At 38.2% G+C, this 23,825-nt stretch overlaps 2 protein-coding genes across 2 annotated transcripts; one reads left to right on the forward strand and one right to left on the reverse strand.

The window, feature by feature from the left end:
* The first annotated feature begins 1,233 nt into the window (after positions 1–1,233).
* fbp2 (fructose-1,6-bisphosphatase 2) lies at positions 1,234–13,947 on the forward strand. Its single transcript, XM_061038293.1, has 7 exons — positions 1,234–1,516; positions 2,887–3,049; positions 4,241–4,333; positions 5,037–5,177; positions 6,334–6,471; positions 11,124–11,243; positions 12,830–13,947. The coding sequence occupies exons 1-7, from the start codon at positions 1,344–1,346 to the stop codon at positions 13,013–13,015; spliced, it is 1,014 nt and encodes a 337-aa protein (XP_060894276.1). The 5' UTR covers positions 1,234–1,343; the 3' UTR covers positions 13,016–13,947.
* A 1,599-nt stretch (positions 13,948–15,546) lies between these two features.
* ctsla (cathepsin La) lies at positions 15,547–20,122 on the reverse strand. The gene is made up of 8 exons (XM_061038364.1): positions 19,990–20,122; positions 18,959–19,090; positions 18,752–18,874; positions 18,222–18,374; positions 16,943–17,167; positions 16,355–16,523; positions 16,149–16,266; positions 15,547–15,974 (listed from the first exon to the last, which is right to left on the reverse strand). Exons 1-8 carry the CDS (start codon positions 20,110–20,112, stop codon positions 15,875–15,877), a joined length of 1,143 nt encoding a protein of 380 aa, XP_060894347.1. The 5' UTR covers positions 20,113–20,122; the 3' UTR covers positions 15,547–15,874.
* Positions 20,123–23,825: the final 3,703 nt, after the last annotated feature.

Here is a 23,825-nt window from a genome sequence, read left to right on the forward strand (position 1 = left end):
GCCCCCCCCCCCCCCCCCCCCCCCCCAAAAAAAAAAGGTGTTCAACACTTACATGTAAAACAGATTAGAGAGGTCAGGCAGATGCCATATTTGCACATCTGTACAGTAAAATAGAGCAATGTAGGGTTGATTTCTGAGCCCCAGGCATTCCCCAGTGTTTGAACATATAAATATTTCCATAAGTCCGGATAAAAATATATTATTTGGTTGATGTTGTATCAGATTTCACACTATATTACACATATAGAATCTGACATATGACATGTACAAGCCAAGGTTGCAATTTGTTGCCCGTATGATATGCCAACTTGTACAGATGGTGAAAATGAGAAAAGAGATCTCTTGTGGATATGACTGTGTAAAGTTACAAGTTCCTCTGTATTGTTTTCATGATTTGTATAAACAGAAAACAAGGTTTAAACCCACCAGCTGTGCGAAGATAAACTATATTATATGCACTAAGCAATTTAGATAATGAGAACAGAATTTGAACTAAAGACTTCAAATAAATTCATAGCAATGAAGAAATTAAACAGCTGGAAGATTTACTGTTTACAAAAGCAGAGAGATACTTCATCCAGAGGAGTTGACCTTTAACATAAAGGTCAAATGAAACTCACACAGCCCTTATGACATTTAGAGTTGAGCTGCTGTTGTCACCCTACCCACCAACCCCGTCTTTTCTTTTAATGTTACATTTAATATTAAATTCAGATATCTTGCTCCCTACAAAAGAAAATTAACCTCTTTAAACAAACATGTAAAGATGTTATGAGGAGGTAAAAAGAAAGTATACATACATGTATGTTCATACTTCAGTGGTGAAAATGAGGTTCTGTAATAAACATTTGTAAACTCAAGATTCCACTACATGAACTTGGAAATAACGTCGCCGTCTATAGAAAATGGTTCATTTATTGGCATTGTTTTCATGTTCATGTGCAAAAAGATGTGGTTAAAGAACAGACAGTTTACCTAAGAGGACTTATATTGCCCAAGTTTTGAGTTGCAGCTCACACAATGTTGCAAACTTTTCAACCTCACGATTACCAGCGCTTGTCTTGTGCAGGACTAAACTGTGCTAGTCTTTCTCTATAGCCGACACCTGACACCCCCTCGCCCACCTCCAAATACACACACACACACACACACACACACACACACACACACACACACACACACACACACACACGCACACACACTCTTCCACTCGGCTGCACACACAAATAGATCTTCTGGCTTGCCGTCATGGCCCTGGGTATGAAAAGGACTTGGCTGGTAATGAGGTCTCTCACTTGCTGTCCGCCCTCCACCTCTCCGGGACAGAAGGACCAGTACCCAGCATGTCGGACCAGTCGGCGTTTGACACGGACGTATGGACCCTGACCCGGTTCGTCATCGAGACCGGTCGCCAGGCCAAGGGGGCGACCGGTGAACTGACCCAGCTCATCAATGCTATTCTGACTGCTATCAAAGCCATCTCCTCTGCTGTGCGTAAGGCAGGCCTGGCCCACTTGTAAGTACTGATGCACATTTATATGTATACTGTTACTGCGCCAACACGTAACTCAAAAGTGTATAATGACCATGTGCAGGTGCAGTGTTGTTAAACAAAGACTAATGTGCAAATGTTATCTCCTATTTAATATAATAATGATTCTTTACTGAACTCTGTTAAACTTGTCCTGCCTGCATACCTCTCTGGAAATGTCAAAGGTCAAGGTCAGCTGCAGGACAGCGGTCCTTAAATCGTTGCTCAGGGTGGTTGTTGTAACATGATTCTTTCCCACAGTAGATGGGTTTTAATGCCAAGAGTTCAAAAAGATTTGAGTTGGTTCTGCAAATGAAGGATTTTGAGGTTTTTTGTTTTTTTTATTAATTCAATTGATCGACAATAGAAGAGAGAAGTGAGGAACAAGTTGTGCTAAGCTGTGTCAACATGATTGATTGTGCAGTCAAGCGGCCATGCAGCTGTGTCTGATTCATTTGCATTTCAACATTCTAATCTTGGCGTGATAAAAGACTGTGCCATGTCTTTTCTGAGTTTTGTGAAGCAGGGGATAAAATGATAGAAAAGAGGTTGCACAATATTTTAGTTTGTTCAAAAGTGACGCAATTGGCGAGTTTTTTTTTCTCGATAAGAGAGGTAACACCTGAAAGAAGCCATGGTGGGGAAAGTATTCAGACTATTCACTTCAGTAAAATTATTATTACCACAATTTCAAAACACTCCACTATAAGGCAAAAGCCTTATTTTAAACTTGTATGTAAGTAGTACAAGCAAAACAAACGTAAAGAATACAACCAAAAAGTACTCATGAGAGTTTCACTGTTCTATCAGATGTTTAGGGGATGATATTACTGCAGCATTAGTGTGTCTGCTTGTGTTTCTAGGGCTGTAGATGTTAAATGTATGAGCATTTTTGATTGCTTGATATACTCCCAGGTTATGTTAGCACCAGTATTATTAATCCTTGTTTTTAATGTGAACTTAAAGCCTACAAATGCAAACAGAGGGGCCTCGAAGGAGAATGTTGTACTAAAAATTTATCTCTAAAAAAGAGTTATTGAAACTGAGCCAAGCCCCGCAGAATGAGTCATGATTCACTGAATTTCAATCACATTAAGGTTATGTAACCAAAAACACATTATTTCAAACTATTTTAAGATACTTGATAAAATGCTTATGGCTCCTGGTCCAAAGGTAATGAATGATCACATTGTTGTCGTTATCACACTTTTTCTTAGCACCCTCTTGCACCTTCTAAGAGCAGAAGAATCTCTTCTTTTTTCAAAAGATGCATGCTCACAAGTTGTCTCTTAAAGAAGTAGGCTATTTATATAAGTGAGGCTAAATCCTGGCTGCTGATCGGTTGTTCCACGCAGACAGGGTATGGCGGGCTCAGTGAACGTGACGGGAGATGATGTGAAGAAGCTGGACGTGCTGTCTAACCTCCTGGTTATCAACATGCTGCAGGCCTCTTACGGTACCTGCTGCATGGTGTCTGAAGAGAACAAGGAGGTCATCGTCACGCCCAAAGATAAGAGGGTGAGAGAAGTGAACGACAGTCCTCTGTTAAGGAAGACAATTTCACTGCATGGAGAAGGATACCAGGTTTTTTAAGACAGGGAGGTGTAAGGATAGATCCATTATTCAAAAGTTGATAACATATTATTAGCACACAGATGTTAATTAATCAGACTAAGGAGAATGAGTCAGTCAAAAAAAGTTTTCAACATGAAAATAGCCAGCCTAAAATGGTGTTCAAGCTCACTCAGCCATGATTTAAGGTCTGTTGCTACTTCCATGTGGTGCTGCCAAAGTGTGAGTTCATGTGATGAAGAAAATGTTCGAGGAAGTTACTGAATCTGAGAGGCAAACGGTGTGTCCATACCTTCATCAAAACATTTCAGCATATACATTTTCATTTCTCATTAGCTACATTGAAAAATTACTTATTAAGCTGCATTTTTCCTGAAACTTCCTTAAGATCTGTTGTTTGGTCGCATTACTGCATTATATCTGGAGTCCTTTTTTCTTTAAGTATCCAAAACATTTTACATGGTGAAAAGTTAATTGTTTGACTTTTACACCTCTAGAGCTTTTGTTGTAGTATATCTTAACATCAAGATAACTGTTTCATGAGAAAGAATATTTTCAGTTAACTACTCTAAACAGTGTCTGAGGGGCAGGGGGAAAGTAAACGACTTAAGCTTACTATGCACTCTGTAATGTTTTCTCCAGTGAAATATCAAAAATGAGTAATCTACATTGCATAATATCCACAGGATCAACACTCTAAAAAGCTCTTCATGATGTCTTCTCCACTGGAGGGGCACACCCCCCCCCCCCCCCAGTCCTGCCCTGACATGTGACCACATTGTCCTCTTTTAGCTGCTGAATGAATATTGCATTGTCACTGGAATTCCCATCGAACTAGATGACCCATAAATAATTAAGAACTGAATACGAAGAAGTTTACTGAATTAATTTCAGTAAACTCATTTCAATGTAAAGGTTTGAGCCTGACAGTGATTGCTATTTATTATTTAAAAAAAGGGGGAAGAAATACATTTTGGGAAAATACAGGTCTTAAACTGATGAAAGTCTCTTATGGATAGAAACAGAGCATGCTTTAATACATTTGTATTGTCAGTATTTTTGTGAGGGTACTTATTAGAGCAAAACTTAACTTAACTTTAAACAACATCTGAGCCTGATTTTTTTTTTCCCACACAGGGAAAGTACGTGGTGTGCTTTGACCCTCTGGATGGTTCCAGTAACATCGACTGCTTGGCTTCAATCGGCACCATATTTGCCATCTACAAACGGGTGAGACTGATGCAGCTAGATACACAAAACACACTGACAACGTTGTTATGATTATTCTGGTGAGAATGTGTTGATATTGCAATGTAAGGTAAAAAAAAAAAAAAGTCTGATTAAAATAGAGGAAAACATTTTTTTCTATAGTGTGTTTTTCTTAAATACACAACTGAGACTCATTCGTGTATTGTAAAACAGCAAAATTCTTTAATTTGATGGTTTTATTTGAAGATGTTCTTTTAATCAGTCATTTTTTACCTTGAAAGTGCACTGACACTCTGCAGACACAAGGGGGCATTGCAGTCCAGCTAATCTGGGTGTCTGTGTGCACATCAAGTTATTAAATACTTTCCAGGGTTACAGCCTGTTTTATTGGCTTTGCAAGCAGTAGAGAAACAATGCAAGAAATGTTGTTTAGTCATAGTTGACAAACACGCAAAACATCTCACAAGCTACAAATAAAAACACACAGCACACACACAAGAACTCACTATGAATTATGCTTGTTTTTCACACTTCAAATACATAACTTTGTCTCGATAACTTCAACTAAATTCTCAGCATCAGGGTACTGCACGGTGGGGTCCCTCTCTTTTATAGTTGATTGAAAACTTTTGGCTGTAAATGTCTGCATTTAGTCCTTTAACAAACTTTTTTTTTTAGTTATTGGTATCTGTAAATCGTCACCACTTTTTGTCATGTGGTTCAGGTCACAGAGGGGGAGCCCACAGAGGAAGATGCCCTGCAGCCTGGAAACAACATGGTGTGTGCAGGATATGCCCTGTACGGCAGTGCCACACTGGTCGCTCTCAGCACAGGCGCTGGCCTCAACTTCTTTATGTTGGACCCCGTGAGTATCTCACAGTCACTGCCTTTTAATGTAAACTCTGCTGCAATCTTCTTTTCCGCATCCTCCCCTACTCAACTTTATTGTCTCTCCCTCTGTGATTTTATGCTTTTATTGCCCTATAACCTTTTATTTAAGAAAACACACATTATTCTCATCAATCATTCCTTAATGCTGCTCCTCTCCAAATCAGGGATGAAGAGGACTGTGAACACACATAAGTCCTTTTTTATTTGGTGAAAAAGGTTGCGTAACCTCAATTATCCTTTCAGGAATGCTTATGAAATCCTACATAAGAGCAAATCACATTGTATAAAACTCCCTTAAGGCAACAGAGAAAGAAAATCATCCCTTACAAAAAATAATTTCAGCTTGTATCGTATGTCTTGATGATTAGCACATCTTTTTTTTCCACAACATTTTTATCATCTTGTTTTTATTTTAAGCAGTTAGGGTCCCCACACAGGGAACTACATACGGCATGTTCTGTGTACAGGTTCAATACCACACATAAATACAAATCTTCAAGGAAAACAACTGATCATCGGGAATTTGTTTTTTGAAAAGCAGCTTTAGTTATTACAGGATGAAACGCTTCACTAGATATGTTACCGTTAGCAATCTGCTTGTTCTTGTTTTGCACCCCGAGAATATCTGGAGACTAGATCTGCCCCCGTACTCTGCTGCTTTTCACTCATGACATTCAAGGGCTTCGAGAGATGTTCAGGCCTTACAAGAATAATATTGCATCTGCACTCCTAAGCCTTTCCAATAATGCCAAAACACATTACTCTCTCTTGTTATGTAATGTTATGTTGTGTTATGATTATTATTGGCCTACTTAACATTTATTTGAATACACTGCATTTTAATGGACTTTTTCATGTCTTTCTGATGATTTAATTTTTTTAGTAACCACATATCTTCTTTGAGGAAAATCTCCAATGCATGTTGATGATTTAGTATCGCAATCAAAAGGTGAAAATGTTTTTTTTTTTTTTAAATCCTTTAAATGTGTTTTGAAGAATCTATTTCTACCAAATATTCATTTACACAAATCCAACTGCAGTGAATTACATTTTTGAATATACTTTTAAGTGTAACCCAGTCTTTTGAAGGGCTCAGGTGTAGTTTTTAACCTTGTCAAAATGATATTCAGGCCATTGGGGAGTTCATTCTGACTGAGAGGAACGTGAAAATAAAGCCAAAGGGGAAGATCTACAGTGTGAACGAGGGCTACGCCAAGTACTTCCACCCCTCCATCAACGAATACCTCAAACATAAAAAGTACCCAGAGGTAAGAACATGTCACAGAATTATAGCTTCTATAGAGACACTGCAGTGCACAGAAACGTATGAATGATCCCCCTTCATTTGTCTTTTGAAATTGATCAGTGATACTTTTCCTTTGTTGCTTTGAATCTGAAACCTTGAACCAGAGCTGTGTCATAGAAGTGAGTCTTGTATCCTCTCAAACTGCTGAGACAAACAGCTATACTGAACTCTTCTGGCCTCAGCACACATTTTTAAACACCAGAGGCCTCTCAAACTCATCATGTGAACCCTGAGCAAGCATTTGCTCAGGGTGAAGCAGGGGATAAATGTTGAAATGTTGAAATGCAAATAAATCAGCATTTGCTCTGAGTGAAAACTGCTTATCCGTATTTCACGGTTGTTTTAGCAATATTCTAACACTCTATAATAAGAGGATCTGCTTTATCTTTTAAACAAACTGATACACCACATGCATATTGTCAATATAAGACGTGCACTGAAACATTAAAGTGACGAACATAAGTTTAAAATGTCGTGAAGAAACATCATGCAAACAGGTACCGCAGGCAGAGGAGCATGTGATAAAGGGTCAGTCAGGCGTGATGTTCAGTGAGACAGGTCGGTCAGCTGATCTTCAGGATGGCAACACTCTAACTTCAGGAAACATCGTGTTCCTCAGGAAACTACAGCTTGTCATCAGTGCACAAACACTGGCGCACACTCAGCACTTCTCCAGCACACTCATACAACATGACCGCAACGTTTGTTTGGTCATCAGCATCCATCTCATCTGTCATAGGTTCAGTCAATTTCCAAACTGTCATGAAATATTGTCTGGATAATATTGTCTTCTTCTTCTTTTTTTATAATTTCCATCATCTTTTTTTATCTGGAGGGTATAATATTAATAGAATATATTAATATTAGATTTGGCTCTCAAGGGCTTGTTTGAGCTGCGAATCAAAATATTTGAAGAAACATTTTGGATCTTTTCACTGCTGCCCTGGTTACTGAAACTGACCGAAACACAAGCTCCACTTCTTTCTAGAATATATACATGTATGTATTTGTATATGTTGGTTTTCCAACATGTTAAACAACCTCTCCCAAAGCTTTACTTCTACTGCAACTCTCACTTTCATTCAGATCCAGACTCTTCTGGATGCCACTGCATTAAATGTAATGGACTATTTGTCATATATTATGCTTGCCTTTGTTTTCACTATTTGTATCTTGTTTCCTCTATTTGAGGTTGTTTTTCATCTTTTTTTCTGCACTCTCTGATTTCCAAATAAGTCTTTTTTATAATACCATGTGTTTCTTTTCTTATCAAATTCTGTAAAACCCTTTGAATAGCCTTTTATGCAAAACCAACCATTGCATCTTTCGTTGGTTAAGTTAGGTTTTTGCAGATGTGGTGAAGTTATGAATTCCATAACTTTTGAGCTGAGCCATCGTTCCTTGAATGATACGCAAAGTGATAGTGTAAGTTTAAACATCTTAAAGATTGTTTCAGATTCTTCCACACCATGCAAAAGCAGTATTTCATTCTACAGAAATGATTTATATGAAATTTGAAATGTTTTCCTGCTGTGCATCTAGTACTAAAACCTTCTTAAACCTACCTCAGCTGAACGCTCATCATCATCATGATACACTTCATGACACCATAATGACCCAGCACATTGTAGCAGTAACCACACTGTGACTCAGTTTCACTGGTGTGTTGTGAAATGATAAAAAAAAAACTTGTCACAAGGCTGATCTGAAGCACAAATGTTGTTTTACAGACTGGCAGGGAAGTTTAGATCTAGTGTAAAGGTAAAATCTATTGTCCTGTTCAAACCTAAGTGATAATCAGTGGCGATTCTAGAGTCTGCTGGGCTGGGGCCCTAAGCACAATTTACTGGGGGCCCCTCCAACCAGCGTTCATCGCCATTATGTTTAAAATAATCTGACACCAACGACAACTTTAAGTGACCAACGTAAGTTTTCAAAGGAATAATATAAGTTTAAGTTGTTTACTTAGCAGATCAAGTAGGGGGGGGCCCTACTGGCCAGGGGCCCCAAGCAGTTTCCTGCCTTGCCTGTTGACAAGCAGCACCTCTGGTGGTAATGGTTCTGCTCTTTGTGAACCACTTGTACTCTAATATCTCAAAATTCTGATTTAACAGCCTGCAAATAAGTAATGGTTAATAATTGGAAGGCTGGAGAGCAGATGTTAGAATTAAACCCATCGCTCCTTTCCTGCATGTCATTCCCCACTCTCTCTCTCTCTCTCTGATTTCTGACTCTATCCACCCTACTATCTCTAAATAAAGACATAAAAAAGCCCAACAACAAAGAAGTGTTTTCTTCTTCTCAGTACTTTTTCCTAAAACACAAGATAGAGACTATCATTTCATTTTATATCAGATAAAGTGAAATCTTTTAATGATTTCTTTTGAGCCTAAACTGATCACCATGACACCAGATAGTTGTCTATGACTCAAACTCAAATATTTGTGCGCTAAGTCCTTGAAAAAAAGAAAACTTGCAGGTCAATACCACCTGATCAGTGCTTTCAGAACATTTATATTCTCATGAATAACAATTCTTACACTTCTCCCTTTTAAACTTTCCCACAGCGTCTTTCTTTTTCATTTTCTCTTCTTTTATTTTAGGAAGTTTCATTTTGTCTGAACCGCCGCCAGCTGAATGTGTTTAATGAGAGTGAGGGTTTGTGAGTGTTGCGTAGTGTGGGTGGGTCTGTTTTTGGGAAATACTCTGCAAACACAAACACACACACACACACACACACACAGACACACACACACACACACACACACACACACACACACACACACACACACACACTCATCGCTCCCTCATGACGACTGGGCTGTGACTCAGCAAGCACATGACTCTGCATCACGTTGTGCCCGTCTGAACATGAAGCTCACTTCAGAGAAACTACAATCAGGTTTGACTTCAGGAAGGTTTTGGTGGAAGCAGCTCTATACACAATAAAGCAAACACTTGTTGCTTTGCAAAAATATGATTTTGTTGTGCCCTTGAAGTCCACCTGTAAACCCATGCAGGACTTTTGAAACAGGCTGTTTTTGATGTTTGACGTAACACAGTGCTCGCTTTTTTCAGGATCAGGAGCAGATGGACTTTGACCTCTCTGTTGTTTGTTGATGAGTTTTTCAGGTCAGAAACGGCTCTCTGAAGGAAACAGATCTGCTGTGGCTGCAACTTTCAAAACCGCCTGACTAACTTGTTTATGTACCGCTATTTTATAATTAAACTGTATTATTAATATATTGGAAAACTAATTAAACTTAAGGTAGCTTACGGCCACTCTGAGTTCCAGATTTGCTTAGAAAATGCAGCAAAGTCTACAAGTATGAATGTAAACCAATTTCTGTCACATTGCAGTAGTTTTATTAGTTCTCTTAACACAAACAGAAAGTCATTCAAAAACAGTTGTCAGTTCTATTCAAGTATATTATTACGTTTCTCTTTATCAAAAGAATAGGGAACATTTTTACATTTTTAATAATTAAAAATAGAAAAATTAAATAATGCAAGAGAGAACATTATTTTTAATTTGATTCAGTGATGCTTTAGTCTGAACATACAGAGCAGTGCATAAGAGCAGAGCAGTGTAGAGGGGCTGTAATATTTCCCTCTTTCATGTAGTGTAGACATGTTTTTTTTTTCAGCACTTGTTCGGTTAAACATGATCTATATCAAACAGTTTCCTCAGAAGATGTCAGTGCGGTTGACCTCAGTATCCGAGTATCATGATGACTCCTCCAGACTGTCTGGAACCTTTTACTACTTCAAAGAGGTTTTATTATCTAACAGCTTAAAGCCTAAAAGACTCTGGATACAATCAGAGAAATGAAATGTGCAGCATAGCAGAAGCCTGCTATACTAGTCCAAACATTTGATTCATATGGCTTCTAGTACAATGTTATATACATGCACATACTGCACATGAGTATGATATGATTTAGTTACACCGTCACCATTACCGTTTATAAAAAACATAAACTACCTTTGAGTGTGTTGATAGTTATTTAATATACGATTCAGAACAACATGTGCATAAGCTGCAGCCATGTTTGTTCATAAAAATGCCTCGTTGGTTTTTAAACCCAGCACATGTTAGATAATCAGGTGTGATTTACCTGCTGAATCAAGCTGAGTGGAGTATGTGTTAAAAACATAGGACAGTTTTACAAAACGTCCATGTTCTGAAGTGAATATCTGCATTAAGAGTTTGTGTGTTTATTAAGTGAGATACACAGAAAGTAGCTGATCCTGTTAAGCTACCTGCATTTTAGATATTAAACAAAAGCCTCTAAATAACTGATTATCCTGTGACTGGAAAATTACACATGAAGATAGGGACTTATCCTCATTGGAAATAGTCCTCTGTTAAAAAGTAATGAACATTGTTCAAACCTGAAGTGGGAAATATGTAAAGAATTTTACTTAAAAACTGTGTGTACACGTCCAAGTAATCTGACCATACAACCCTTAAATGAGGTCATGTAAGTAAAACTTTTCCCCTGTAATGGTATTTTACAGAGATATATTTTTGTTAAAACCATGCATTAAGAGTAAGATACAAACGTATGTACTCCATGTACTTATAATAAAATGCACTCTTGTCCTCTGCAGGACGGCAGCGCTCCATATGGAGCTCGGTATGTGGGCTCCATGGTGTCGGATATTCATCGCACCATCACCTACGGAGGGATCTTCATGTATCCGGCCAATGAGAAGAGCCCCAAAGGAAAGGTAACCCATCATTTCAAGAAGCTCATTTCACCTCACCAGTTTCTTATTGACATTAACAGGTTCATTTTCTGAGCTAAAAGACCTAATTAAACTCTAAAAACTTTAAAAATATAGATAGATAATTGACATTATATATAACCTTATCTGTATCCTCAGCATGACATAAGCTTCTCCGTGGCTCAGTCACATAGCTCATATGTGAACTTTTGCTGGATCAAACTATTCTTCTGCAGTTTGTTGCATCATCTAAAAGTATTTTTATGATTCCATAAACGTTTACTTAATGTGCAGAATGATAAGATTATTCTGTGTGGGTAGAAACACAGGCTAAAATCAAGTGCCTGCACTACAAATGCCTGCTCAATGGAGGAGTGAACTCCTTCTCCTTCAGGTGGACCCCAAAGGAAGGTTATGTCAGAATAAGTTTATCTGGCTTATTAATAAAAAAAATTGGACCCGACCTGGTTTATCACTGAGCCAAGTTATAGCAGAGTCACCTGTCAGAAGTCACACAATGAGCTTCAGCAGTTTTTTTTCATAGGCTCTGTTAGAGCTGCAACAATCTTCATATTTCCCTTTGTCTTCCCTGATTACACATTTACACTAAACAGTACAATCTCAAAGTCCAACTTCAGCGTAAGGCACCTGTTCTTGTTGCCTGATGGATTTCATTGACACACGTCCCCTCAGTGACACACTGTACTGGGGATCCAGCTCTAGTGAAACCTGAGATTGTTTTTCTGGTGGTAAGATAAATAAAGCTCAGACACAGTTCAGGGCTGGTTATAAAGATAAACAACAACCTCTTGCATGTTCCATAACAGCGATGATCAACTTTGTGACCCATGTATCCTGAAACAAGCTGTTATTATTTATATCTCTGACAATAGCTTACGCGCGTTTTCAATGTTATCTTTGTAGTGGGTGAAGAACGACTCTCCAGACAGCGGTGTGTGTGTGTCCATGTTTATTTTGCCTATGTCCTTCCTTATTTTGTTTCCTGCTGTTTTTTTCTTCTATTGTTTTCAACTTTATTTCCATTTTAACTTCCTTTGAATTCTCCTGTTCTTCCTTTTTTATGTCTTTCTTTTCCGTTTTCAATTTTTTAAATAATTAGATTTCTTTTACATTTCCATTTTCTGTTCTTTCTCTTGTTTCTTTTTATTTTTATGTATAAATCTGTCCCTTTATTTTTTCTTCTTCTTTTCATACATGCTTTATCCGTCTCAGACTTACACTTTCCTATTTCTCTATGCACCTAAATGACTTTTTCTAACCTGTATTTTGGAGCCACATCACACTGTCATATATTTGATACGAAACAATATCCAGTTTAAACACAGATTTCTCTCAGTTCATGTACATGTACATGACAGCAATATGAGTATTTGAAGCTGTTTTTGTATTTATCATTAAATAACATATAATATACTGTCCGCTACAAAATAAAGAAAGTTCATTTTTTGGTTGAAAGAAGTCATTACAGAAGAAATCAGTCATTTTACCCTAAAATATGAAGTCTAAAATAAGCATGCTGTTTAATAAGTGTTCCTTCTTGTGTTTCCTTTTACATTTATCCCTCCAAGCTGCGGCTGCTGTACGAGTGTAACCCCATCGCTTTCCTCATCGAGCAAGCAGGAGGCCTCTCCACCACCGGCACCCAGAGGATATTGGACGTTCAGCCTGAATCAATCCACCAGCGGGTGCCCTTCGTGGCTGGATCCCATGATGACGTCAACGAGTACCTGTCTTTTGTCCAGAAGTACCAGTAGGCTTGAGTATAACAAGTGCTCTCCAAGTATTTCAATATTGAAAGGTCAAAAAAAGCTTATTAATAAGACATGTCAAGAGATTATTTTTGGACTTAAGAAAAGGACAATCAGGAAGAAAACCACGACACTGCTCACTGTACACTACAGCCTGTTGTTGCACGTCTTCTTTTGACATGCCCTCCAACATTTTCCTAAGAAATGAATATGTTTTGTTCAGTCCAACATTATAAATATATGTTTTTTCTTTTAAAGCAGCTCAATTTGTCTGAATTCCCTGAATTACAACACTTTTTCTCAGTTTGCACAACGTGTGTTATAAAGGTATGTCCAGTTTCTCTTTGACTTAAAATGATGTATTTTAGTGTCGTTTAAACCATGAAATGAATTTGTTCTCCAGTATTTTAATATACCAACTCTGCCATATAAACTGAATTAAAGCTGCACATCTCATTTCCAGTCATACATTTATATTCATTTGAAATTGAGAAGAGTCCAGGAATTTAAGCAGAAAGCAAAAATAACTTCCAACAAATCCATTCTGTGTTTCTTTAATTGTTTCCTTGTTTCTATCTCTGTTACCTTAGTTTGTTTCCTTTTCTCCTTGATCATTTCACCCATTGTTTCCTTCTTCTATGTCAAATAATTTCCTTGTTTTGTTCTTTTTTCATTCACATTTTGTTGTGTTTCCTACTTCCCTTCTTTTATCAGTCCTGATGTCTTTACTGTCTCTTCTTTCCCAGACTTTTCTTCTTCTTTGAGTCATTTCATTTTCTTTCTTCTCTCTTTCCTCTCTTGATTCATTTCATTTCCATTTTATATTCCTCTTACTCTTCTTCCTGCTTTCCTCCCTTCCATGTCCTTCCTTTCCTCCTTTTGTTTATTTATGTCATGAAAATAAAACAGTGCCCTGAGTAGACCCTCCTCAAAGTAAAGTCTTCAATGAATTTCATCCGTCATATTATTCAGTCAACAGTTTATAAAAAGCCAGAGCATTTGACAAACCTTCATTCAACCAGCTGATCTACTGTTCAATGTACACATCAACATGAACTCAGTAAACACATTTAACCTTTAACCTCCCAGCTTTACTTTAAAAACAACTTTTCTTTCTGTGATTTGGGTCAGTCAGCAGGAACCATCTGACCTACAACGGCTTGTTTACGTCGACTTAAGAACGATTACTAAGTCAAAAAACAAACACAGATAAACTCTTAAAGGAATCCTGCATTTAAGAAGAAGAGGTCAAAGTAGCCACATGCGTCATCACCCTTTCAGAGCACTCCTTGTTATTACAATTTCAGCCCAGTGTTAACGATACATAATAATAACATGATAGTATTATGGTGATAATGTAAATACATACAAATATTTCAAAAGTGTAAACTATTTGGTGCGTCGGTGGCGTGGTTGTTGGTGACCCGGCTTTGAATCCGACCTGAAGCGTCCCCCCCCTCTCTCTCTCTCCCTGGTTTCTGGCTGTGTCCAGCTGCCCTGTCTCTACTTAAAAGGCATAAAAAGCCAAAAAAAAATCAACCTTTAAAAAAAGTGTATTTATTATTTAACCTTTATTTAACCAGTTTCCCATTTAGATTAAGGACCTCTTTTCCAAGGGAGCCCTTTCATATTCACCTATAATTTCCTCTTTTAGCTGAAAACTTAGTATCTAATCAATACATAGAGAAGTGAAAAAGTTTGTAACAAAGATGGAAGATCATAACATTTTATTTTAAGTGATAAATTGACAACTCCAAAAAGACTTTCTCTGACTTTCAGGATTTTCTTGTTTTTGCTGTTTCTTGTTGAATATTTCTTGCGATGTAGTATGAATGTCTGATTAAACAAGTCTTCTGAGGACTTCACCTTAGTCTTTGTCATCATTTAAAGAATAAGAAATGATTTATCTTGAATTAAGCTAAACACTGAAGTGAATCATTATTTCTGGTCCTGGTTAGCACGTTAGACCACTGGTCTCATGTAAGGTGACCAACAATAAAAGAGTTTCTTTATGAATCAAAGCTATTGTTAAAGAATGAATAATCCTATAAGATGCCTGTACCAGACGTCAGGGAGCACAGCTGTTTATTCTCAAGACCACATGACCCTTCTCTACATTTCAAACCGGCCTGTAGGATTACGGCTGAAACCGCTGAAAATCATCTGAATACCAGAATAGTAGCTTTGAGTTAGCAACATTTGTTCCCATGGTAGAGTAGGTCCAGAAATGTTTGGTCATCAGTTGTTTTTATGCAAAGACAGCTGGAAATGTAACTTCAAGTTGTCAATACAAGGTTTCAAAACAAAGACCCTTCATCAATGATCACCTGCAAGTGCTTTGTCCCTGTGAACAGAACTCTATACTCCTTGTATTATTTGTTGCACTTATTTAATATTTCATGGAGCTTAATATTTGCTGAGATGGTGAAAAGCATGTATATTTTCATATACAGTAGTCTACTGTATTCAATAGGAAAGGTTTTGCCCTCCCCACCCATGTAAGAAAGTTTGCTTTTTAAAACAATCAAAAACACAACTAGTGTTTCACAACTTTAATTGATCACAGTAAAAATAAAAAAATCATTTACAATGACCGAAGCAAGTTTTTAAACATTTCACTTACCAAGTAGCATACACATATTTACAAAGAATAAAACACCTGACTAAAATAAAGTGGCATAAAACCAGCCAAGACAGAATGGCGCCATTTCTCTAAAAACAAAAACAGTGTTTTCTGTTCTCCTGACACATTGATCGTCCTGGGGATGCTCGCCGCTCTTACTGAGGTATCGTCCTCCGGCCTTCAGCCAAGCAGTCACAATTTAAAAAAACGACATGGTGCTACAAAGTGGACCAGTGCAAACATTAGACTAGAGGATAACTGGCCGCTGTCGCGATGCCGCAGTGGTTCTTTCTGTCTTTAGCCATCATGATGTAGCCTTTGTCTCCCCATTTTTCACTCCAGCTGCAAGCAAACAAAACAACAGTGATTGGTTTGGCATGGGCTGGATTCATAAAAATATGTATACATACAATTTACTGAATCTTTCTTGGCTATAATCAGTTCAATGTCTAGAAATCCTAAACGTTAAAAACATTACAGAGGAATAATACTAACATAACAACATTAGTCACTGACCTGTTCTTCACAATCCAGTATTTCTTGCCATCCACATCTTCTCCCTCAAAGCCATAACCCACCACCAGCACACCGTGGTCCAGCTCCTCGCTGCTGCACTCCTTCTCATAGTAGATTCCTGAGAAGAAGAAAAGAAGTCAGTTACATATTGACTCTGGTTACAAACAGTGTTTAAATGTTTATTTTTCCTTCCAACAAAAACTAACCTGATTGGTAAAACTGGAAGGACTCGTGACCAGCGTCGATGGCAACCGATACAGGTCCCACAGCAGCCACAGCCTTCATCAGGGCGTGCTCTTTCCCGCTTGGGATATCGATGAATCCTGTGTCATTAGCAGAGTTGTAGCTGGGGTCGTAGTGACAGGGCTGGTCATCCTACAAAGACAATCCAGAGAAGAAGCAAAAGGTGAGCGAGGAGTTATGTGGCCAACATGTTCTATTAACCAGAGCAATTATTTCAATAAAATGTTATTATGTTTTAAGTAAATATGCAACGCATGATTTTTTAATGCTTGGCTGAACAAGAAAAATTACTTAAAAATGTGTTGCAGTGGGCTGTAACTTTTGAGATATTTTTAAAATCAAACAATGCAACAGGAATATTTTAAATACTGGGTTGATCATTAAATGAAAATAATTTGTAGCAGACAGTGCAGTACAAATTAGCAATGCAAGACGAAAAAAACAACATACTTTAGTCAAAAGTATAGCAATTCAATTATTTGTACATCTAATAGGCGTCCATTTGACTGCCCCCCCCCCCCCCCCCCCCTCCCTTCCCATCAGATACGTACTGTTCCCAGGTACGGGTAAGAATCCTCTGAGTCCAGGCCCTGGTTGTCCTTGATGTACTGGAAGGCCTGGTCCATCAAACCGCCATTGCAGCCCTCGTTTCCCTCGGGTCTGGAGCAGTCCACCAGGTTCTGCTCACTCAGAGACACCAGTTTGCCCGTCTTTCTGAACTGCTGACCCTCCATAGCTCCGGTGGTGCTGAAGGCCCAGCAGGAGCCACACTGACCCTGAGAGGGAGGCAGACACAGAAGGTTGAGAATAATGAATGTTAACATGAAATATTGCCTTAATCATACTGTTGATTGCTGAGAATCTGTAGCTTTGATAGTTAATTGCAGAAATATAATGGCTGAATTTGAGTGCAGACCAGGATGCTCACTTTTTAGATTTGCTGGTTCTCTCTCTTTGTGAGCTTTAACTATGACAAGACTGTCATTTTTTCTTTTGGATATATTAAAATTTCTTGTCATTATTGGTTAACTTGTGTCTAAATATTGCTTTTTTTAGTCAGTCTGTTATGTTGCATCATGCATCTTGTTTTTACACGTCATCTCCTCAGCAGCTACTTCAGCACTTCACACTAATGTATAAGAGAGGTGCTCCACCCCAGCCGGATTTACAGTCAGCTGGTCAGACTGGTTTCAGCTTACAGGCAGTAAATGCATGTGGAGGGGGGTGGAGACAGACTGTGCACCAAAGAGGAGGAGAATGTGTGTGGAGCAAACAGATAACAAAAACAAGCCCACAGGCAGCCATGTTATCATTCTGTCCAGGCCAAACATTAACTTCAGGGGACAGAGAGCCAATCAATAACCAGCGCTGCTGCAAGGGTGCATCTGCTCCAAGACGATATTGAAGAATCATGTTTACAAAATGTATTTTTCAGCAGACGCTACGCCATGTCTTTGAATCACCTGTTATGCAAACATAGTTCTTAAAAATAAGAGCCTGGAGTTTAAGTACACAGATAGCATATCACTGCTACAACAAATGAGCTGTGCTGTCAAGTCATTGGGATTTCAGCAGATCAATGGATTTGTGTACTGAAGGAAAACAAGCTGCTTTACAAAAAGTAATTTTTTACTTTAAATTGTAAAAAAAGAAGCAGAATACAAAGGGTGTCCCATCAGCCATGATGATGTGAACCATTTGAATCCAAATAGAATTGTTTTTTATGAAAAGTTAGTGTATTTAAACTTTGTTTTTTAAAGTGTCTTATCATACCATAACATTTTATTGGCGAGCCCAGAGGTTGCATGAGAAATTAGAAACAGTCGTTACCTGGTCCTTAACAGGGGTGACGTAGCCCTTCTCCCTCCAGTCCACTGCACGCGGCGCCTCCAGGAAGTTTGGTTCCATGAACAGCGACCCCGTGAACTTTCTCTCTGCTTTACGCTTGTAGCCGTTCATGATTTGCCTGAACTCCTCGTGAGTCTGTGGAAAAAAAGAATTGCACTTAATGGCCGTCTAAGTTTTATCCAGTTTCATTCTCTAAGTTTTCTGCTTAAAAATGTGTTCACTGCTACATATAGTATTTGGCTTCTTGTATTCAATTTCTTTGACCTGTACAATATTGATTTAGTTTGTAAGTATGTGATTTATGTTGACAGTGACTTACAACAGAATTTAATAAAAGATGTTCAATGCTTTATCATCTAATTCGTGACTGCTTTCTCTAACCTTTACACTCTTATCTACTTTACCGCTTATCAAGACCTTTTTATTGCCATTCTTTAAGTTCCCACACCTTTTATACACTGATATGCATTTTCCATTTGAGATATGCCCGTGTGGTGAAACTGTGGTCTTACCACATCTCCAAAGTGGTTCATGCCCAGGGAGTAGGAATGTTTGCCCATGGTGTGCTCCAGGTTGTGCAGCTCAATCTTATTCAAGTTCTTCTCCCACACCATCCTTCTCCATCCTTCCTCCTTCTACAAAATAAAAACGAACATTTAGCCTGTTTCATGGTATTTTAGCAGATTGGCCTAGAACAATCTGAGGTAAGAAGCTCTTACCTCATGGTATTTCTTAGAGTGCCAACTCTTCCACAAGTCCCAGTGCTGATCCAGCTGAGGGTCTAGGATGGGCACTGCCATGGCTGCACCCAGGCACACGGCCAACAAGGCTAAAGGCAGCATTGTGAATACCTACTGGGAAACAAACACAGGTTAGTGTTTATCATCAGTGGAGGCCTGATGTGTCAGCAGGGGGAAAGTATTCTCATTTATTATCAGTATTCCTTCAAAAATGTTTTCCCATCGTAAGAGTCTGTGATGCAGCTCGTCTACTGTCGTGATTTAGGCCGAAATGGGATCAGCAACACTAAACTGCAGTGCACATTCCCGACGGTGTCGTCATTTCCCGACTGCTCCACTAAACGTAGGGATTCACGTAGAGCCTCATAATCGATAGCAGACCCCAGAAAGCACAATATTGACAGTATGCAGCAAACACAAGCGGAGACATTAGCTATCTCAGGCTTGATTTTCATCAAAGTTGTGCTGCAGAAACGAAGCCACATTCCCAACAATAGAGCAGGCTGTTTGTGTTTTGTTCGCAGTCACGGGATCTGCGCACAGACAAGGAGAAACCCCGGCTGGACATCGAAACTACAACCAGGAAAGCGAAAAGAAAACCAAAACTATCACAGGAGGCTGTCAGAGTCCTCGTGCTCGGGACACAGATGTAACATGTTGCTGCTTTGATTAAACAGAGTTAAAAGAACAAGGAGGCTTCATCCAGCTGAAGTCTTTATCGACGACAACAACAAAAGGAATGAAACAAGATGGCTGAGGGTCGAGGATAACTATTAAAATCGTTTGCATTTCGGACTTTGAGAACACTTTTAGATTACATAGAAGCGTAATTGTTTGTTCTGAAACCGACTCTCGTGAGTTATAAAACAACTGGTCAAATGTCCCAAAAATTCCCAAAAAGAAACACGGATATTCGTTCGTACTTTAAATTACTGCCCTTAATTTTAATTCTGACACTTTGATAATGTGAGGTAACAACACAAGTTAATGAATAATGTCATTAAACTTACGGTCTTTTGTTGGACGACGGCGAAGAAGGAGAAAAACAACTGCCTTTGGTTGCGGTACACCAAGTTTATAAAGGCCTGAGTGGCAGCTGTGTCGCGTCCCACCGAGCTCTCTGATTGGCTCATTCCTTGTTTATTAAAGCGTTGCTCCGCCCTGACGCATGACGTCACGCCAGGATGCACGTGATTCTCCCCTAAGGAACTGATGAAAGAAAGGACATCATGTAATTTTCAACATTGTTGTGGTGAAAAGTGTGAAAAATACATATTTTATATATATATATATATATATACTATAAAAATATCACCAGTCACTTACAAGGCTACCAGGAGGCACTTGTGACTGTGAAGATATGCAAGTAAAAAAAAAACGTTTCAATGATCAATTCAGCCGACAAGACTTTAAATGGATTTAATAGATCGAGAAATTTTTGATATTGAAAATGGTCAGATAATTTGAGAGAGGGAAGACTTAAAACAGGAGCAGTTATTGTTTAATCTCCTTCACCTCTCCACTCAGCGTGCTCATGCATTAAAGTAAAGAGGACGGTGTCTGCTTGCAGTGATTTCATTTATTTAAAGTAATGTAACAGAAGAAACCTGTTTTTTTTTCAGCTCAGAGTTTCCAGATTTTTGCAGCTAGATTTCTCCTTCACAAAGTTAACTCCTTGGCCCTAGGGGTCCTTTATTTGTTTTTTGCACAAAAAAAAATCCCTGAGACAGCAGAAATGTAAGAACAACAAATGAATATACTTTAAACACAACTGAGACCAAGTTTCTGACAAAGAAGCCTCTAGAATTCTATTTCTCAACATATGAATATTTGTAAATTATGAACCACATTTTGCTGATTTTTCGAGTAGCCAGTTAACTACACTGCTTATATAGGCCTTATATGACGTCTCATGCAACCTAGTTTCTCTGAGTAACCTGGATTCTTAAGTTCATGTAATGTAAGGACTAAGGTTTGCTGGAATGTTACACAACAAACCAAAACAAGTTGGGGGGGGGGGGGGGGGGGGGGGGGGGGTCAAAGGGCTATGTTTAAATACTAACCAATTCAGAGCCAACTATTATTTATTATGTTTCTATGTATGACTTTCAGGAATAAAAGAGGCTTTAACAAACACAGTCATCCTTTTGTATTCATTTAGAGACAAAAGTGCTGAAATTCAGAAGCACTTTAAAGTTAAGGTGAAAGCCTGTCAGGACAAGAGATTACATTTGTTTGTTCTGCAGAGGAGAAAATACGTGAGAGAATACAACAGTTACAGTGTGAAAATTAAATATTTTTTAAAATGTTTCTAAAAAACTGATGAATTAAATGTTTTTTGGGGGGTATTAACATTGAACTTTAAGAACAAATAAGATGTAGATTATCAGCGGCTGGAGGAAATGAAGCAGGAGAACTTCCTAGAACTGCTGTCCCAGCCTGAGTGAATCTGGGTCAATTCTCATGTGATTGATAAGATTTTGAAACTTTGAACTAAGAGAGTTGTTTATGCATAAAACAGAAGCTGATTCTGGATTTCCTATTTCTTATCAAAGTCAGCGGTGGGAATTTAAGCTTGGATTGAATTTGAAGGATGCTTTATACTTCCACTCTGCCAGTTTTCTGAGTGATAATACTGATAATAATACAAATAATACAACAAATAAATAAAAATAACTATTATTATTGTTATTATTATTATATATGCTTTCAGGAATAAACTTGCCTGGCTTTACTTTAACCCAGTCTTTTTTCCAAGCAATGCTAATGTGCTAATAGCTGAAGCTTCATACATTACATAACATGTAATTCTAGAAAGTAGTCTAACTAAAACCTGCATTCATTAACTTTTTTTTAATGTCCATTCAATGAATCACATCATTATGTTGTCACATGCAGGGTGCATGATGTTCACACATTTTCCTTCATGCAACTCTGTGGTGAAGTTAACACGGCATCATACTTTACAGCAAGCTAATTATGTCCTTACATTTGCAGGAATCAGAACACAGACATGCATTCTCAGCAGTGGTTGTGTGACGGGATCCTGTTGCTCAAGAGGAGAGACTCATGACAATAGTTGACTGAGCACTTCCTTTATGAGCATGCATGTTTGGTTAGTGCACATGTCCATGTTTTGGAAGTTTTGAATCAGATTATACTGAGCTGTGTTTCCCTAGTGAATAAATGGGTGGAATTAGGTGACAATGCATACATGCTCAACCTTATCAGAAAAGTGTATTTCAAATTACACGCTGTTTGTAACTTCCTGTTTCATTTGATTATTCTCCTTTTTGAATTGACAGAATTACTATTGTGCATTTGATTGGGGTCAACTTCAAACTTTCAATTTCTGCAGATAGTTACTAAATAATATATTGTACTCTTGTATCTGCACATAACATGATAAGATAACATGAAAACATGGCTCTGTTCGTTATTCTTCAAAAAGTAATGGGCAGTTTTGTGCTAGGCGTTATTTCTTTCCCCTGTATTTGACTCAACAACTAGTTTGTACATGACCCAGTAGAATTATTTTATCCCATTTTGGAGTCTTGCTATGCTAAACTAAACTGGTTGACTGCTGGTTAGTGAATTAACGTCTGTCAAAAAAAAGTCTCTTTCCACAGATTGCAGGTCACTACAGCATTAGGGCCAGTCTCATCTGAATGAGATTTTAATGATTTGCTCTTGTCTTTGATCTATGATTTAGTTAAATTCAGTTCTAGTCTTAATTTCAACAGGCTTGTGTTGAGGCATGACATAATGTAGCCTATTCTTTATCTGTAGACGTATATCCCGCAGATTAGCAGTCAGCAAACACAATACAGCAAAGAAAGTTAATCAGCTGCCTGTCCTGACACACAAAGGTTAACCTGAACAGATTAACATACAGACACAGTGTTGTTGGATCATGGAGGTATTTTAGGTAAACTAACAAAAACTGTGACACTCAGATTTTTTTTTACCTTAAAAACAGCAAAACCTGTCTTTAAGAACTCTGTTCACCAAACTCATGGTAAATAGGTTTTAAAACATCATACATACCAGGGACTTTTTAGTGTACAGTGAGTACTTTGAGGACCATGTTACTGATCTGATTATGACATACTTCTAAGATGGTAAATTCACAATGTAGTATTGCTGCTTTAACTCAGGATCTGAACAATTCTCCAAGCACTGCCAACACAGAAAGCATAATAAAAAACAACTTATTGATGTACGTGTATTTGGTAAATCAGGGAAACCTTTTGTCTTGTGCTTTATTTGTCTCTACCAGATTCCAGGTTGTTATTAACACGTCTCTGGGTTCTTTGTGGAGCTTCAGCTGCAGGGTTCTCCACCCACACATTCACATGACCTGCCTGCATGCAGCCCAAAGCAGTCTGGGGTTTGTCTTAACTTGTCCCGACTTGATTCATAAACATTTGTACAGGAAGAGACTGATGTGACATTTAAGCATGTCACCTGAGTGTGTCGTGCTTGTTCTGCAGGTTGGCACCGAAGCGTTGACTATGGGGACTTTTGTTTTTAAGGATGTTCGAATTTGGGTTTATGAATACGCAATATGTCTGGGGTTTCCACTAAAAAGATACCTGAAATAAATACATACCAAAATAAACAAAGTAATAGACTATAACCTCAAAAACATCTGTCAAAGGATATTTGTTCCAGATAATTCAGTTCAAACATTTGAACTTATATTTGACATTTCTAAAATAACTTTCACACTTTCCCTAAAATAATCAACAGCAAAAAACCCTTTATAAAGTAGTTTCCATGTCACCACGAGTTCAAACATCTGGTGGAATCAGTTCTGCCTCCAAAAATGAAAACAGGTCCACAT

Source organism: Labrus mixtus, chromosome 5, assembly GCF_963584025.1.
Source record: "Labrus mixtus chromosome 5, fLabMix1.1, whole genome shotgun sequence".
Taxonomy (NCBI): domain Eukaryota; kingdom Metazoa; phylum Chordata; class Actinopteri; order Labriformes; family Labridae; genus Labrus; species Labrus mixtus.